Source organism: Pithys albifrons, chromosome Z (assembly GCF_047495875.1).
Source record: "Pithys albifrons albifrons isolate INPA30051 chromosome Z, PitAlb_v1, whole genome shotgun sequence".
Lineage (NCBI taxonomy): Eukaryota > Metazoa > Chordata > Aves > Passeriformes > Thamnophilidae > Pithys > Pithys albifrons.
In genome coordinates this window covers 75816747-75835248 of record NC_092497.1, presented here as the reverse complement: position 1 = coordinate 75835248, position 18502 = coordinate 75816747, and the positions used below count along the sequence as shown (strand labels likewise).

The 18502-nt window shown below is 42.2% G+C and overlaps 1 protein-coding gene across 2 annotated transcripts in view; it reads right to left on the bottom strand.

Annotated features, from left to right (window-relative positions):
• Nucleotides 1-18502, bottom strand: part of CDC42SE2 (CDC42 small effector 2) — an 85964-nt gene that overhangs the window by 31907 nt on the left and 35555 nt on the right. For both annotated transcript variants that reach the window (XM_071580868.1, XM_071580869.1), the window contains exon 4: nt 1930-2247. In XM_071580868.1, the coding sequence (XP_071436969.1) occupies nt 1930-1983 (54 nt within the window). In that variant the 5' untranslated portion in view covers nt 1984-2247. The remainder of the gene's footprint in view (nt 1-1929; nt 2248-18502) is intronic.

The window sequence follows — 18502 nt, the reverse complement described above, 5'->3', positions numbered from 1 at the left end:
TGTTTTCCAATACGTAGTTCTCCCAAACATGGGATCATACAACACCTGCAGAGACAGGAAAAACTGCTTCCTTACCACTTGACTCATTTATCAATTTGCCTCACACTTACAGTACATGCTTTGCTACACGTCAGAGAAGGAAAACATTCCTGTACTCACACTGATTAAACATCCCTCTTAGTGCAACAGTGTATGGCAGAACAACGGCTGTATAACACAACACATCAAAATGAGATGAGTAACTCAGGGCAAAGAACAATTAAGTGCCTTTTGTCAAGCCGGCTAAGAAGGGCACACATCTTTTTTTTTTTTTCTGACATGCATCCTGACAACTTTTGGGCACTTTATAACAAGTAAGTCTCCTACAACATTTGAAAGGCAGATTTCAGAAACTAGGTCAGTGCCCAGCAATGTGCTATTAGTATCTTAAACACAAGGATGGTTTTAACTACCGAGCAAATGCACACTACTGTATCAGCAGAAACATTAAAAAAATGGGTTGCTTCCCTTTACTCCACTTTTGAAGTAAATTCTCCACCTGCTCCATGAGTCACAACCCACAGATCTCCACATGCTACATTAACATAAGTGTATTTCTTGGGCAGTAACTTAAATGTATCATAAAGCTTGAGTTTGTAAGTACTAAGCCTCAGCATTCTCAAAACCAATAGAATATTCAATTTTTCTATCTGAAATATTTTAAACTGTCATAGCTTATTCAAATATACGCTCAAAAACCAAGGCAAATAACTTTGGCTATATATGGATGCAGCTAGCAGTTTTAAAGGATTGCATGGTATTCAAGCAACAGGAGAGGATTGCAGCTTCCCACGTTGGTATCTCAGAGTTCATCTCCCACAGCTCTTTGCTTGACTAAGATTGAGATAAGGTTGCTCTGTAGTTCAAAATGTTAATGGTCACACTTTAATATTTGCATGCCATCCAAGGTTCAGTGTGGGATTCAGGCTTTGCAACAACACCTAATATGAGATTTTTACTTTTTTTTAAATCCTTTGGCTTTTCTAATGCCAAATATTATCATTTGAGGATATTAACATTGAGTTTTCTCTACTTGCTCTGGGATTCTCCTGGTCACTGTAATAACAGCATTTCTGTTGGCAGTAATTGAGCTTTTTTTCATGTATTTGTAAGATCACTGTCATTTATATACATTTATTTAACTTGATCCGGGGGCCACACTATACAATCATTTTTCTCACAGTGCTAATTCCACCTTCATTCAGGTAGACTTTCTCCCAACAGCACAGGACTCAGAAACATACTTTAAAATTACTTAAAATACATGAAACCCAAGAATGTTTACACACTTTCCAGATTTTTTGTTTTCCTTACATATACTTTGAAATGTTATTTTATCCAACTGTTTGCTATGTATTTTTTTACATAAGAGCTACAATACGAGTGCATCCCTTCACTCTTTTATTTACTCTAAAAATTAACACAATGACTAAAGCTGAAACCTTTGATTAAATTAAGGCAGTGGAGGACTGGATTTCACTTTGAACTTTTTAACGGAATCATTTCCTTTTATCATCATTCTCTAGCCACACCCGCAGGCAAGCCTTAAGCCATACAGATGTCAGGACATTTACAGATTTCCACTAAAAAGTTATTAACTACAGAATGATAGTTTACATCCTCTTCACCCCTCCCATTCCCTTTTCTTCAATTCAAACAAATACAGGGTGTTTCAAGGACTTTGGATAGATTTGACCTTAAGGACAGGAAAATATCTGTACAACAGGAGTTTAGAACAGACTATTTTTTGTCCCCGACAAAGCAGGATGTTAATTAATTCTCACCAAGCCTGGCTGAACAGCACTAATTTAAAAAGCCATAAGAAAACCAGAAAATGTGAACAATGTATGTAATTTTATAAAAACAAAGCAGCGCCAATATCATACTTACAGGCTGAGGCTGTTCTGCAATACAGCAGTTGAAACACAACCAAAACTCACTCATTGTTTACAGTGGGAATACAGATGAAAAGCAGGACTCAACCTCCTAAGTCTGCTTGCAGGTAGCAAGTTCTTCAAACAGGTTTATTTATTATGGCTCCAATGTGAATATCTTTTTTTCTGTTGAGCTCTTCTCCAAAGACAAGTCAGTCTCAGGACAAACAACTTGAAGGCAAAAAACTAATGTCAGAGTCTTCTTTCAGAAGGTTGTTCCCAGCACCACAGAAACGTTACATATGCTTCTTTGGTTCCTAGCGTTAATGTGAACCTGAAAACATAAGTACATTACATTAAAAAGATAGAATACACAGAGTATCAAGCTTCCAGACAGCCACCCACACCACTGATTTCTTGGTAATATCCTTAATCACAGACTAAATCATGTGCTTATTTCTATGGTGACTACCAAAAACGGTATATACCATAAAATCCTTATGAGGCTTACATTTCCACTTTGCTTAGATGAAGTAATATTATGAACTGTTGTCCAATCTTTGGCAGTCAGCTTGGTTTGTTTTATTTCTGACTTTCAACTGTCATTTTAAAAGTGATATTCGCCCATACACCCCTTTAAACTTCTTAGGGAATTGTGCTTATTGACATCGTATTTCTCAATGGAAAAGTTATCCATTTGCAGTGTGAGGTTTAACTCTATTTACCCTCAACCTTGTCACAAAATTGTCAGTCAAAGGTATGCTTTCCTAAATGTTGAGGAAACAAATAAATTTCTGTATATGGAAAGTTTGCAAAATGGCTGGACTTGGTCAACACAATCTGTTCTCCTTACACTCTTTTCTGCCCTATGCCTCATGTACAACTGACTTCAAAATAGGATATTGTAGAGTTTGAAACTGTTTCCTTAAATCTCAGAAGTTCCTCAAGTGGAACAAGTAAGGCTCCAGATTCCAATCATTCCTTTGCTACATTAATGTTTATTGATAAATCTCCATTCAGGTTTCTTTCAGTAGGAAAGTAATAAAAATTTCTCAGAGATTTCACTTATCTTAGCATTTATCATAAACTTTACTTTATGAGATAGCAAGATAATAAGTGCTCAGAAGTTTTTACATGCATCCTCCTTAATTCTATATATGACTGCATCTTCACTCACAGAAATGTTTGCATGCATCATTATTTCAATGCATTTCCTCACAGTATGAAGTGGTTTGGAAACTCCATGGGATGCATAAAACTAAACATATATATACATATATATATCTGTATACACAGAGGGAGAAAGGGGGGGGGGGGGGGAGGGGGGAGAGAGGAGGGGGGGGAGAGGGGAGGGGGGAGAGAGAGGGAGATGGGGGGAGGGGGGGAGGGGGGGAGAGGGGGGGAGAGGGGGGCAAAGGGGGGAGGGGGGGAGATGGGGGGAGAGGGGGGCAAAGGGGGGAGGGGGGGAGGGGGGAGGCGGGGAGAGAGAGAGAGAGAGGCGGGGAGAGAGAGAGAGAGAGAGAGGCGGGGAGAGAGAGAGAGAGAGGCGGGGAGAGAGAGAGAGAGAGGCGGGGAGAGAGAGAGAGAGAGGCGGGAGAGAGAGAGAGAGAGGCGGGGAGAGAGAGAGAGAGAGGCGGGGAGAGAGAGAGAGAGAGGCGGGGAGAGAGAGAGAGAGAGGCGGGGAGAGAGAGAGAGAGAGGCGGGGGAGAGAGAGAGAGAGGCGGGGAGAGAGAGAGAGAGGCGGGGAGAGAGAGAGAGAGGCGGGGAGAGAGAGAGAGAGGCGGGGAGAGAGAGAGAGAGGCGGGGAGAGAGAGAGAGGCGGAGAGAGAGAGAGAGGCAGAGAGAGAGAGAGAGAGAGAGGCGGGGCGAGGAGAGGGGGGAAGGGGGGAAGGGGGGAGGGGGGGGAGAGAGGGGGGAGAGAGGGGGGGAGAGGGGGGAGAGGGATGGGGGAGAGAGGGGGGAGAGAGGGGGGGAGAGAGGGGGGGAGAGGAGAGGGGGGGAGAGGAGAGGGGGGGAGAGGAGAGGGGGGGAGAGGAGAGGGGGGAGAGGGGAGGGGGGAGAGGGGAGGGGGGAGAGGGGAGGGGGGAGAGGGGAGGGGGGAGAGAGGGGGGAGAGGGGAGGGGGGAGAGAGGGGGGAGAGGGGAGGGGGGAGAGAGGGGGGGAGAGGGGGGGAGAGGGGGGAGAGAGGGGGGGAGAGGGGGGGAGAGGGGGGGAGAGAGGGGGGGAGAGAGGGGGGGAGAGAGGGGGGAGAGAGGGGGGGAGAGAGGGGGGGAGGGGGGGGAGAGAGGGGGGGGAGAGGGGGGGGGAGAGGGGGGGGAGGGGGGGGGAGAGGGGGGGGAGAGGGGGGGGAGGGGGGGGGAGGGGGGGGAGAGGGGGGGAGAGGGGGGGAGAGGGGGGGGAGAGGGGGGGAGAGGGGAGGGGGGAGAGGGGAGGGGGGAGAGGGGAGGGGGGAGAGGGGAGGGGGGAGAGGGGAGGGGGGAGAGAGGGGGGAGAGAGGGGGGAGAGGGGAGGGGGGAGAGAGGGGGGAGAGGGGAGGGGGGAGAGAGGGGGGAGAGAGGGGGGGAGAGGGGGGGAGAGGGGGGGAGAGGGGGGGGAGAGGGGGGGGGAGGGGGGGAGGGGGGGAGGGGGGGGGAGAGGGGGGGGGAGGGGGGGGGAGAGAGAGGGGGGAGAGAGAGGGGGGGGAGAGAGGGGGGGAGAGGGGGGGGAGAGAGAGGGGGGGGAGAGGGGGGGGAAGAGAGAGGGGGGGAGAGAGGGGGGGGGAGAGAGGGGGGGAGAGAGAGGGGGGGGGAGAGAGAGGGGGGGAGAGAGAGGGGGGGGTGAGAGAGGGGGGGGAGAGAGAGGGGGGGAGAGAGGGGGGGGGAGAGAGAGGGGGGGGAGAGAGGGGGGGGGAGAGAGAGGGGGGGGAGAGAGAGGGGGGGGAGAGAGAGGGGGGGGAGAGAGAGGGGGGGGAGAGAGAGGGGGGGAGAGAGAGGGGGGAGAGGGGGGGGAGAGAGGGGGGGGTGAGAGAGGGGGGGGAGAGAGTGGGGGGGTGAGAGGGGGGGGGAGAGGGGGGGGGGTGAGGGGGGGGGGAGAGTGGGGGGGAGAGAGTGGGGGGGTGAGAGGGGGGGAGAGAGAGGGGGGGTGAGTGAGGGGGGGAGAGTGAGGGGGTGAGTGGGGGGGAGAGAGGGGGGGGTGAGAGGGGGGGAGTGAGGGGGGGTGAGAGGGGGGGGGAGTGAGGGGGGGGAGGAGGGGGGGGAGAGAGGGGGGGAGTGGGGGGGTGTGAGGGGGGGGAGAGAGGGGGGGGAGGGGGGGGGAGAGGGGGGGGGAGAGGGGGGGGGGAGAGTGGGGGGGGGAGAGAGGGGGGGGGGAGAGAGGGGGGGGGAGAGCTCGACTAACAAAGAAAACCTTAACAAGCAAATAGTGCAGTCTTGACACTTGCATACTACATAAATTTCCTTTCTAAACTTCATTATGTAACAAAATCAGAACTAAAATATCGTTAACTCCTGTTAAGCATGTAACATTTGACAATTCCAGTCCAGTAACTGCACAGCTTATGACTCCTTAACATGTGGCTGGTGTACTTCTGAGAAGATCGGCTCCAAGTTGTTCTGAAATACAGCAATGTTCCCCCATTGCTATCTGCTCAGATTATGAGAAACTGAGAAATCACATACTCAAAGTCAGCATTTTGAAGTCTAATATATCATAAGTTGATCAAGTCATAAATGGATACAGTGCAGTGAGCTTCTCTTGCTGTGCAAGTGCCCCAGTATTCTGATTTGTGACTCCTGAAATTCTGACACTTGTATTATTGCTTCCTTACAATCTCTTTTTGAAGAAGTCCAGATTTCACATATTAAATTCTGGTTCTCATCAAGGGTTAACTTTCATCCGGTTGTTACATTCCGGTACAGAAGATGTACATGGTAAGGGCAGGGAAATTCCTCTTGTCAACTCATCTCTAGGCTTGCTCACTGATAGCTGGCACGTTCCCCTAGCTCACTGCAGCTTTAAGCACTGTGCTGAGATGAAGCCCTGGGAACAAACATGAAGCGCTTGTGCATACTCCTGTGAGCCTGGAAAGATCTTCCTGGTTAAGGAATGCTCAAGGGCGCAGAAGTCTTTCTGCACCCAGCCACCCTCAGCATGCAGGACTTGTGACCTTCTATACAGAGTTCTCTTCCAAACTGACTCCCCACATAAAATCAAAAGCTGCTGAATAACAAAGCCAACATAGAGATTGTGAATAACAGTCTCTGATAACACATTCATTCTTAAAAATATATTTTATCTTCTAAAGCATTTACAGTGCTAAATTCGCCTTTAGTTTCATGGCTCTGCAATCACTAACACCACTTCTTCAAACTGTTGGCTTTTAATAAAAGAGCACCTCTTAAAAGGCAAACAGATGCTTTACAGTGTTTGTTAGAGCTACAGAATTTCATACTCCACCCCAGTCTGTTAAATATGATTTTTACAGTGGCAAAATTAATACAAAATATCAGGTATAAATCTGCTGCAACAAAATGGAAAGAAAAAGCAAACTGAACAACACTTATCACTGCTGTGATGTCAATGACAACACACTAGAAACTTGTCTTACACTGCTACTTGCTTGTTTAAAGAACAAGTTGAAACAGGAAAATTCTGATGTTCTCTTCCAAATTACTGGTTCTAAAGAAAGAAAGAAAGAAAAAAGCACCATACTGACCGACCTACCTACTGACTACTCAGGTAATTACGCAGTATCAGCACACTAGCAATGTCATGGGAAAAGTTTTCCTCCAAAGCCTGAACTGCACCTCAAACTTAGCTGCAATTTATGAGGTCCCAAAATACATGCAGTTTTTCACAGCTAGTTCTCTGCTTTGTCAGGATTAAGATTTGAATCACAGAACTACAGAATGGTCTGGGTTGGAAGGGACCTTAAAGATAGTTTTGTTCAAGCCTGTCTGTCATGGGAAGGAACACCTTCCACCAGACCAAGTTACTCAGGTCCCCATCCAACCTGTGCCAGTGTCCACCACCCTACTATGGCACTGTTTGAAAGTGTTGCTTCATTTGTCTGCATAGACTTGCCAGATGAATAGAACAACAGAGGGTGACGAATACAGTTCATGACAACAGCTCTGCCGCCCTTTGCTTTTGATGCAGTTTATGGTGCTCAGAGTTGCAGTACACTGTAGAGCTCATGTGGAAAAGACAGGGCACTTACTATGTCTGAACTGCTAAGTTTATCAAGTGATGAGTGGTGAAACACTTATGTGCTTTTCCCAGGTAAACTTTCTGAAACCTGAATGCAATTTATTTTAGGGAGTGTGACTCACACAGCAAGACCACACAGGACTATGATGCTGAACAACTCTGTCACATTTTAAAGGCTTTTATACCTTATTTATGACTTCAATTTTATACCACTTATAGAAAATCCAAATTGGAATGAAGTAATTAAGATATTAAAAAAATACATTGTTTAATATTTAAAATGAAAACCAATAAGGTACTTTTCATTACTGCACAGTGGCTGGTCTGCTGCAAAACCCAAAACTACTCCATATTGTTAAATACCAGTCATACAGGCAGTAAGTGCAAACACAGCATTAATGAATAATGGGAGCAGAGCACATTCGGTTCACTATCACCCATTTTTCTTACTAAAGCAGATGTACTTCTCTGTGGGAAATATACAGAGCAGGAGAGAAGAAAAGGTAAACAAAGAAATCAATTTTCCCTCCAAGCTCTTTATGTTTGCTGATAAAAAGCAGGTTAGACAGTATTTACCTTAGCAGATCCAAATAGTAATACGCTATGGAGGGTCAATTAGAATAAAGCTACTTATTAATTCTACAGCCTAAGAACTGCTGCTGTTTTTAAAAAACATCTGTATAGTTCCTTTTAAGGGTGAACCATCTATATCCTCTGACTGCATACTGTTCACTGTGGCTTCAAACAGGAAGTGTGGTAACAACACTCTTTTGACAAATGCTTGAAGCAAATAAAGCCACAGGAAGAGAGAAAAAAGTGACAACAGATATAAGTATCTGAACTTAACTAGATTTGCTCCAAAACTCAGACTACTATTTAAAGAGAATGAGGGGAAAAGGAAAAAAAACCAAACAAACAAATGAAAAAGCAACCAACAACCAAACAGTGAACAAAAATCATAATTAAACATGCTGTGTCATGGTATGTCATGACACAACATGAGGTACCATAACATGCACATGTATGCAAAAACTCCTAACAGGCCTACTACTAGTGTTTTAGTCTCAAGAATGAAATTTACAATAATTCTTAATATGGGAGATTCATTCTGTAAAATACGTGGTTGTTTTGGTCTGCTTATTTTGCCTTAAAGGTTTTGAAAAACTGTAATTTGTTTAAATCCTGCAAGCTTTAAGTATAAAATAATCAGTTCTTTAAATCTCTATTGTAGCCACAACATTTCCTCCTGATGATGACTATATAAAAGTCAAGTGACAGCCAGAAAAGAGGGGAAAGAGGATTAAGGTGTGTCCAAATCAACAGAGAGAGGTTGCACTGGTGCACACTTTCATACACTTACAGCTCAAGCAACTGCAGGATGCTCGCTCTCTGCCTCCTGAAGGAAGTGAGAAGTATTTATTCTCTTGCCAGCCTTATTTTTTAAAATAAAACAATCTACAAGAAGCAAGATGCTTTAAACAAACACAGCCTATGGGGAAAGTTGCCTTTGTGCATGAATTTTGTATCAGAAACTATCAACAGGGCACTGCACTTAGAGAAACATTCTTCCTCCCTTCACTGCTACCAGAACAGGCACTTTGGGGGACTTTGGCATTCAAATTAATGCACCAATTCTCTTTTGCACTTTGACATCCTGAGAAACCTGAGCAGGAAGGAACTCTTGTCAGACAAAAGACAGACAACATTCACCACTGACTCAGGCTGAATAAGGCTGAAATCCCTTCTTCATATCCTCATAATTTTCCCATATTGATTGTGCTGCAACCCACACCCAAGTGCTTTAGGGTTTAGTTTCAAGACTAAGAATCTTCTTCAAAATTTCTGTTAGACTTTCTTGTACATTTTCAAACTCTGAACACACAGGTCCTGACCTTGTGAAAAGGTTATTTTATTCATGTCTTTATGATACAGTTTTGCATAGTATGACTAAATCTATTTATACAATTTTATAATAGGGTTTTATTTTGGGATTATTGGCCATTTGGAGTCAGTTCTTACTTTTTGCCCCTATTTATACTGAAATGGTTTTCCTTAGTATGTTTCCTTAAGCAGCTTAGAAATAGGTTGTACTTCAAATCAAGCTCAACACAAATTAATAGCCATAAATGACTACTACTACAACAGTACATTGCTTCTGAGTTAAAAGTTTGAAAGACTGAAGAAAATGAAGAAATAGCATAAAAGTAATATTATGGATTAGTTAGAGGAGATGCATGCATAGATTTTTTAAAATTGTTTTTGTCATTAATAGAATAGAGTCTAGATTTAGGAACAATCACATTCACTGGAACCAGAACACCTCCAGCTTTTGCGTTTCCAGTTTGTAGGAAGCCATCACAAGTTTCCCTGCAACAAATGTACCCACCTGGGATAACAGATGGGAGTGTAAAAAAAGATACAGGAAAGAAACCACAGCAGGTGTGTAAGGAGAAATATTAGGCTTTTCCTATCAGGTCACTGATGGCATGAGAGGGAGCTATAAAGAAGGTGAAGACAGGAAAGCACATCATTCTGTCAAGGAAAGAACAGTTTACCAAGTGTGACAGTATACACGTTTCTGAATGTCAGTGGGGAGCTTACAGCAGAAAACCTTTAAACAATTTTTTAAATTTTTTTTTTAACTCCCACCTGCAATTGCCCAAGTTTTACTCTGCAACCATTCAGTTTAATTATTTCAGCTAAGGGGCCCAGCTCTTGAAAGGTCCTTACTATTTGGTACACAGAACCAAAAAATGAAACAGATAGTACAGCACTAGTCGCAATAGAATTTCCCATGCCTAATTCAAAACACAAAAGTGTAGTTTTTCAGGACCAAACCAAGTCTATCAGGCAATACAGTGTCAGTGACTGACTGAACAAGGCAGGTAAACTTTTCTACAACACTGACATTTCAAAGCTTCTTCCTGTCTTCAATTAATAATTACTCTTTATATACATGAGTTCAATGCTCCTTTCTGAGACAGCTAATACATAGCTCATACTATTCCCCTCACACACATGCACACAGGAACCTACTTCTCTTGAAACCACAGCACTGAACATCTAGTAGTTCTGCACTATGAAACTATAGGAAGACTTAACAGAAAACTAATTGTTCAACATTATTTACTATATAACAGGAAAGCAAGACAAAAACTACATAAGTATGTTCTGTCCTACCTAAGACATAGTCTAGGTGTATTTTGCCCTACCTTCAAAAACAGTCAGGTAAGAACAAGTGAGAAGCCCTTGAGAATTGACTCCTACAGTTTCAAAAATCTGATTTCATAATGACTTCCCACTTACATCAAAAAAATAAATCCTGTTAGTCAAATTTTAATTGGTTAATGGTTGGAACACATAAATTTTCAGGCTAGTGAACCAAAAGCAAATTTGCAGGTGTCAGCTTCTAAGATAAGAATGGAATTTGTCCATAGACCTTGAGCGGGTGCAGAAGCAATAGAAGAAGCCTGCAGAAGTTCTGTGGAAGAATACATCTAAAGAGTCTTTTTATAAAGTTAAAATAAGTTATATAGAAACTGCTTGAATCCACCAATTTTATGAAATATACATTACTTAATATTTAGCTATAGCCGTGGGATGTTAGACAGTCTGGATGGTGTAAGTTTTAGAGTTGTGTGTAACTGTGTAGAAACATAGTCCTGTGTAAAATTCCTCTTGTAGTTAGTATGTCCCTACACATGAGTAGATAAATTGAGTTAATGTAAACATAGTTTGTTCCCTTCTGTTCTTCTTCCACAATTCCTCAAGTAACTGTAACCTATGATAAAGAGGACAATGAAATAAACCACCAGAAAAAAAACCCCTAAAATTAGATGCAGTCAAGTGCTTTATTTAACGATAAGAGGTAGAAGCCTCTTAAAGCCTCTCATAAAGGCACATGGTAACTGTGTCTGTGGAAATTCAGGCATTGAGATAGTCAATAACATGTTCTTCCTAAGTGGCAAGCCCTACTGAAGGTAACACAAGTGTTTTTCTCAGCTGGTCTCTTTGTCAATTCTAGCAGGTAATATGAGGTAGAGTGTTAAACAGGGCAAAGTAATGGTTCAAGGCGAGCTGTCATCAAGGTACCATTTCCATAAAGAACGAAAAACACCCTCCTCCAAAACAAACCTCCCGACCTCTGTGAAGAACCCTCAGTTATTACTTCTAAAGTAATGATGGGCAATCTACAGCATTTGCATGCAGAGAGATCATAGTATTAAAAACAGAACCGCATTAAAAAGAACAGAATAGCTGATGCTCATTGCAAAGGACACAACAGACCAACAAGACAGAGACTCTTACTTGTTTTTAATGTGACAATAGATAAAAAGTATTATTTGCAGCATATATAATATCCTTTTTTTCCATAGGAAACAAGTATATCAAAGCAATTTTCACAGAAGGTTCAGGATAGAGGAATAAGTCTGAACAACTGGAGAAAAGGCCATTAAAACTCCAAGGAGTACACAGAGGCAAAGTTTCACCTGTCAAAAAAATCAATCACTATGGCACAACACAACAGCAGATTTTAACTAGCTATTGTAAAAGAGGATTGCAACACAAATCTGACATTGTATCTAAAGACATTTCAGCGCACTTCAGCAAAGTACTGCTTTCACTTCTGTTACCCCCAGTGCAGGTTTGCAGCCCGGGGTGCAGTGACAATTTACACACCAAGATAAGGTATTTCTGTTTCCTTGTTCTATTTTGCAGCTCCAGTTGGAGCTGATTTCAGCACAGCTGCTGAGCTGGCTTTGTTAGTTTCTTCCTTATCTTGAGAGTTCTGCCAAAGTCCTTGTGGTCTGTGAATTCTGCTTTGTTTTTGTCTACTCCCCAAGCTTTGTTAACTTCTCCTTAAGTCTGAGGTCATTGAGGCATGTCAGGCCTTAACACATAATGAGGCTGTTCTACTAACAAGTAATTTATCTAATACCTGGACATCACTTTTTCACCTCCCACTCAAGTACAAAACAATTATGAAACCAATTACAGTAAGCAGAAGCAGCATCACATTTTGGAACGCTAAGCTCACTCAGTCACCCAGTGACACTATCTAGGATCACATACGCCTGTTTGAAAAGCCAGATGAAACACCACTGTTCAAGCCATCCCTGGCACCCGACAATGCGATGTTTCAAACGGGAAGAGTGCATCAGCTGAAGCAGCGTGTCTCTGCTTTAGCTTTCAGTTCCAAAGCTTGCAAGGAACAAGAACAGCAACAGCTTTTTATTCAAAGTGCAACACGACTGTATACTTTTAATCTGCTAGCATTTAAGGCCCTACCATTTATTTATATTTATATTTATTCTCTCATCCTTTTGTCTACTATTAGCTGCTTTAGATGACTTGAACTCTGTGTGTGCACCCGCATGTGGGCACACAGGAGACTGTTTAAAGAAACTTAGAAGTTAAGACAAATCACATTTTCAAAGATACTTTGGATCATTCCAGAGTAAAACTGGAATTTAGGACTTATGGAGTGCGTACTCACAGAAGTTGTAGCAGAGACCTATAGCCCATTTTCTCGAGTATGGCAGTTCCCAGGAAGCAATACAGTCTACTGTTACTGTCCAGTGTCCTATACTTTCAAAACTCACATTAAATGACCTCTCTGGAGCTTAATAGAGGTGACATCTGTTGGCTTCAACTTCTGCTGCCCTCACTGGTTGCTCATTTGAAGATCACACACACAAGAACCACACAAGTCTGAATTAGCCTACAACTGGTCTGCAGTGGCATCAGGTTTTCCCTCTTAGACACTCCAAAGCAGTATATTAAACATTTGATTTCTTTTACAGAAGTCCAGCTTCAGACAGAAAATGATGCAGAAATACAAGCAATAAGGTAGGCAGGAGAAGTAGGATGTTACTGGGGCATATTGCAGAGCCAGAAAGTACAGAAATTTTAGAACTGGTGAGGGGTGGCAAGTGATAACTGGGTCTGTTTAGACTTCACTCTAAAAACAACCATAGGGAGCTGAGCCAGTACATAGAATGATAAAGCAAGTCTCAAAAAGAATGCTCTAGTCAGAAATCTGCATACATGTAAGAATGCTTACCATAGCATTATGTGTGCTTTCAAATCAGAACATGTGGAAAAAAAAATAACAGTCTGATAAATTGCCTGGCTTTCTCTTAGCTGTGCATCAATAGCCAGAGATCTGGCGGCACAGTACTGTGTAACATGCAGCACAAAGTGACACCTGGACAGGAGGATCAGGTTTCACCCTTGTCTAGCAGCATACAGCAAGAAATTATCTTCTTCCCCTGCCTCGAGACATTTCTTCAGTCACTTAAGGAAAAAACAAAATCTAGACGTAGCCATGGCAACAAAGAAATTTGGTTCATGTACCATAAGTTAAAGACACCGTAACACATAGAAGACTGTCCTAATTCTCTAACACTTGAACAATAGCAAAGAAAACAATGAAATGAAATACAACTACTAGGAAGTACAAGAGAGCTTCTAGACTTCCACAGCACAGGTAACACCTCTCAGCCATTTCTACACACAAGAAACCTACCAAATACCATGACTGCATGTGCATGCACGCATCCATACGAAGCCACACACAGAGTCTGTAATTAATAACTGCAGTATTAGTAAAGAATTTCTTTCCAATGGCTAAGGTCTTTGTGCTATATCCAGGAAGTATGAAAACAAACAGAAAGCTAACAAGCTTTTACCTCTACAAACCTCAGACAACCAGGCTGTATTAAAGAGAACCAGGGTCAGCTGGTAAAAATTTTGTATCTTAAACAGTTGCAGTCAGTATGAAATTACATTTTTCAAGTCAACAGCACCTTTTATTTTTTTGCTGAGAGGAACACTAATTTTTCATAACAGAATGAAATTCAGAGAGGCGAGAAAAATGAAGAAATTCCTAAGATTTTTTTCTCTCTGCAATTGCTTCCACCAAGCCATTACACATGCACACATAGGCATAGCTCATTAGTAGCAGTAACACCAGTACCAATACAGGTTTGTTTATCATACAGGAAATACTGTAATTCCCAAAATATCCTATTTGGGGACTACCTTCAAATTGTAGATTGATTCAGATGCTGCACATTAATTAAGAGGAAATACTGCTCTTTGCTTCTCCCTTTCCTAATCTGAGAGTCACTGCAAATAGTTCTCAATATTCAGCTGAATTTGACACTTGACTACAGAAAGCTCTTGCTGCTTACACTGATAAAATGTTTATCTCCACAATGAGAGTATGAAAAAAATGTAACTGCAAACAGAATCTTGAAAATCCTTACTGACTTTCATTTTGTGATAGATATTTGCTTACCAATATTCTGTTGGGAAGTGCGGATCAAGTTTGTTGTTTGGCAAGCCCACAACGGATGCACATGTTCTGACTGAAGAGGGCTTTCATTCAGGCTTCACAGACAAGGAGGTCTGACTGATGTCAGCCCTGCTGTGCAAGCCTCTGCTGTGCAAACCTCTTCACAGGGACTAAGGAATCTAGGCCATGTCTTACCAGGACCTAGCAGTACCAGCCTGAGATGACTGTGATGGTGTAACCAACCCCTCACCCTTCCCTTCTCCAAGCTGAACAAACCAAGTGACTTCAGACACTCTTCCAAAGTATTGCCCTCAAGACCGTCTACTGTCTTGGTCACCCTTTCCTTTCTAATAACTATATATCCTTCTTAAATGATGGGGCTCAAAAGGGCATACATTACACAACTGGAGGCTGCACCACTGCAGTGCAGAGCAGGACACAATCACCTTCCTCCCCTTGCTGGCAGTGCTGTCCCTAATGCACCCCAAGGCACACTGCTAAAGAATGTTCAACTTGACATCAACCCAAACCCCAATCTCCTTCCAGCATTCTGAGTGGCTCTGCTTTTCAGACTCATCTCCCAGTTTGTACATTCAAGTAGCATTACCTCACCTCAGATGCAAAATCAGGCACTTGCTCTTGTTAAACTACATACCATTTGTGATTGCCCAGCCCTCTAGTCTATCCAGGTATCTCTGTAAGGCCTCCTCTCCCCCCTCAAGGGAGTCCACAGGTCCTCCTGATTTAGTAAATCAGTAAAATTTAGTAAATTGGTAAAATTATTTAATATAATGTAACTGACTCAATACCTACATCCAGATTCCTTATAAAAATCTCAAAGTGCACTGGGCTTAAGATGGATCTGTGAGAAACCCCACTTGTGACAGGGTCCCAAGTCTGATTTTCTCCCATTCACTATTACTCTCCGTGCTCAACCTGTGAGCCAGTTGCTCACCCACCACATGGTGGTGTGTCAGCTGTGGCCTGGACATTTTGTCCAGAAGGATTCTGTAAGACAGTGTCAAAAAAGATTACATCAATTGGCTTCTCTTGGTCAGCTGGGTGGGTTACTTTGTTGTAAAAGGAAATCAGGTCTGTCCTAACAGATCTTCTCCCTCATGAACTCATGCTGTCTGTGACTGACAACTCTGTTGTCCTTCAGGTGTTTTCCAGTAACTCTCATACCAGGTACTGAAATGAGACTGACATTCCTGTAGTTACTATGGTCTTCTTTCTTACCCTTCTTGAAAATTGCATTAAATCACTGCTTAGTTCCCATTCAATTACTGCTTAATTGATTACCATGCAATTTGCATTCAACCACTGATTAATTTGATCATCATTTAATCACTAATAAAACGTTTTTACTTAACATTATAACCATGACGCCTCTTAATGCACCTGCAACCCATGTAATTTTATACACTGGACAAGAACTTTAACAAAGAGAGTTTAATTATAAGTTATTAAAATTTAAATAAGATAGAGATGTGCAATTTTAAAACCAAAAGCCACTATGCTGTCTTTTCTACATATGTAGAAAAATAGCTAAGTACATACAGTCAGTTTAAAACAAAAATACATGGTGCACAAATTGCCAACACCTAAATGCAATTTCAATGAAGATACCAGAATTATTGACCTAGTTAAGAAACAAAGGGCTGTACAAAAAAGCAAGTTTCAAAATGTACCAGAAACTTTTAACAAAGTATGTATTCTCAGGGGAACAGTTACTGCTGTTCTGAAATCTGAACCCAAAAGAAGCTAAATTGTCTCCTCAGAAAAGACCTGTCTGTCTTGCCAAGGAACACTGAATTGTGTTCCCTGTGTATCCACAAAAAGTTCACGGCCTGGTAAAAATGCCTATTTGGAAAATGTCCTGGGGGTCATATCTCATTAGTGAAGTAGAACTCCCCTGGAGTTTTACAGCCAAAGTAAAACCACTGTAAATCTCAAATGGTTTGGCTTTCACAGGAAATGCAGTGGTTATGGCTTACTTACATTTTTATGTACCCAAGGAGCAGAAAAGGCTAGAATAAAGGTGTGTCAAGGCTACAAGCTATTTTTCCAACAAGCTTTAAGCTAGATTGTTCACACCTGTAAATGTTACACTGGTTCATTTCAATTTCCCAAACTGAACGCCACTGACAAAACCATAAGCAATGTTCATCTACTAATTAGAAAACTTACATGTCTCAGTTCTTAATCTGTGTCTCATCGTGAAGTAGTAAGCAGGCAATGTGAAAAGCCTATTCTGACACCAAGTAACCACAGGATGACACTATTTGAACCCCACAAGAACTTCTAGTGATATTAACAACAGCTGCTTCAAAATTGTATTGTAATACAATAGACAGAAAATACCAATATAACATGTAGTTACAAACATCCCCTTAAAAAATAGGCATAACACAGATAGGACATGATTTTATGGATGTAAATTCAGTCTGTCAACAATTTAAAGAACTTTCATTAATAAATTGCAGATTATATTATGTCACAAACTGTCCAATCTCATCCAAGAGCCTTCTAACAATATGTGTTTGAAATGCTTCACAACATAAATAACTGGTCCTGTACATTCTAAGTTTTGGTTTTTATAACAAAACCAAAAAACTCCTCTATTTCTTAAACCACCAAAATCACATTCCTCTGAAATTAACTGTAAAAAGTACACTTTCTCAAACTAAAGATGCTTTTAAGAATATATCTGGATTTGGCAGGTGGTCTCTTGTCTGCCCTTAAGATACCAATTTTCTTGACTGTGCCTATTTCATGATCAGTTTCAAAGTTTTCTGCAACATAGAAGAATTTGCATTGTTTAAGGATTGGGCTGTGTGACAGCAGGGGAAGATAAGCAGATGAACAGGTAAACTGGGAAGATCTGGAGCAGCTTCTTGGCCAAGGGTGCAAGTGGGTAGGTGTGTGCAGCCACCAGGCACCAACGTGCTGCCTGCAGACCAGCCTGCCTCCCAGGAGGCAGGCCCCCAGTCAGGGACCCTCACTCAGCTTTCCAACCCCCAGGTACAACCTCACTAATGTCCTGTACATCTGCAAGCCTCCTCTGTGCAGGTAACTGGCAACTTTTTTAAAATATGGAGGAGAAAACAGATGGATACTTAGATTACTAAGGTTTCATTTTTCTCACCAGTAACAAAATCTGATTCACTTATATCACATTTACTCATTTATTCTGTCTGCATAAGTGCTTCACCCAGTTGGCTTTGATGTACTCATGCATCTGATGGTAGTTCTCTTCCTTGAAAATGCCTTTTATTTGCTCTTAAGCATATTTTGCACTAGAAACTCCCTTCCTATTCTCCCAATACATGAAGCTCATGTCACACAATAAAAATTCTGTTCACCGGAGGCAGAATACGACATTTTCAAAGTAGAGTCAATCCACGGTCAGCTACTCAATACAAACCAGTTGTACAGTATTTTCGCTCCTAATGGCACAAGCCTGGGAGGGCCGACGGGGTTGGCACAGAGAAAAACAAAGTACACGAAAAGACATGAAGAATAATATGATAGGAGAATTACTTTCAGGCTCCAGTCTCAATGCAACTAGCAGACAGGAAAGAGAAGATACACCCTGCCACTGACCTCTCCTACTGAAAATCTTAGTGCTGCAGCTTTCAGTGCTACATTTGCTACAATGCAAATAGTTTTACTTTGAATGAGAGGTCATTGCAACATTTTAAAAAGTCATTCTAATTCAAAGAGTACACACAGTTTTAAATACGCTCTGCGTTTCTATCCAGGACAATAAAGAAGATTTAAATAACATGACATTTTTTGCTCAATAATTGCCAACCTTATTGTTGGTAGAAGATGTTTTATGTACACTATAACTCAACTCGCAGCAAAGCTATGTGCTTCACAATTTAGTGCAGTTTGAACACCACTACTGTATCCTGATACCAGGTGCTCAGAAAACAGATGTTGTGAATGCAGTGTTTGTGCTATCTGCAGTCTTAACTAGGCTCCAAATTCATTTAACAAAAATTAACAAGATGTCTGGCTCTTCTTATCAGGCTTGGTTCCTTAGACTGACCAGATGGTTCTGTTCTGAATTAGTAAGTAGCTACCACAACAGCAC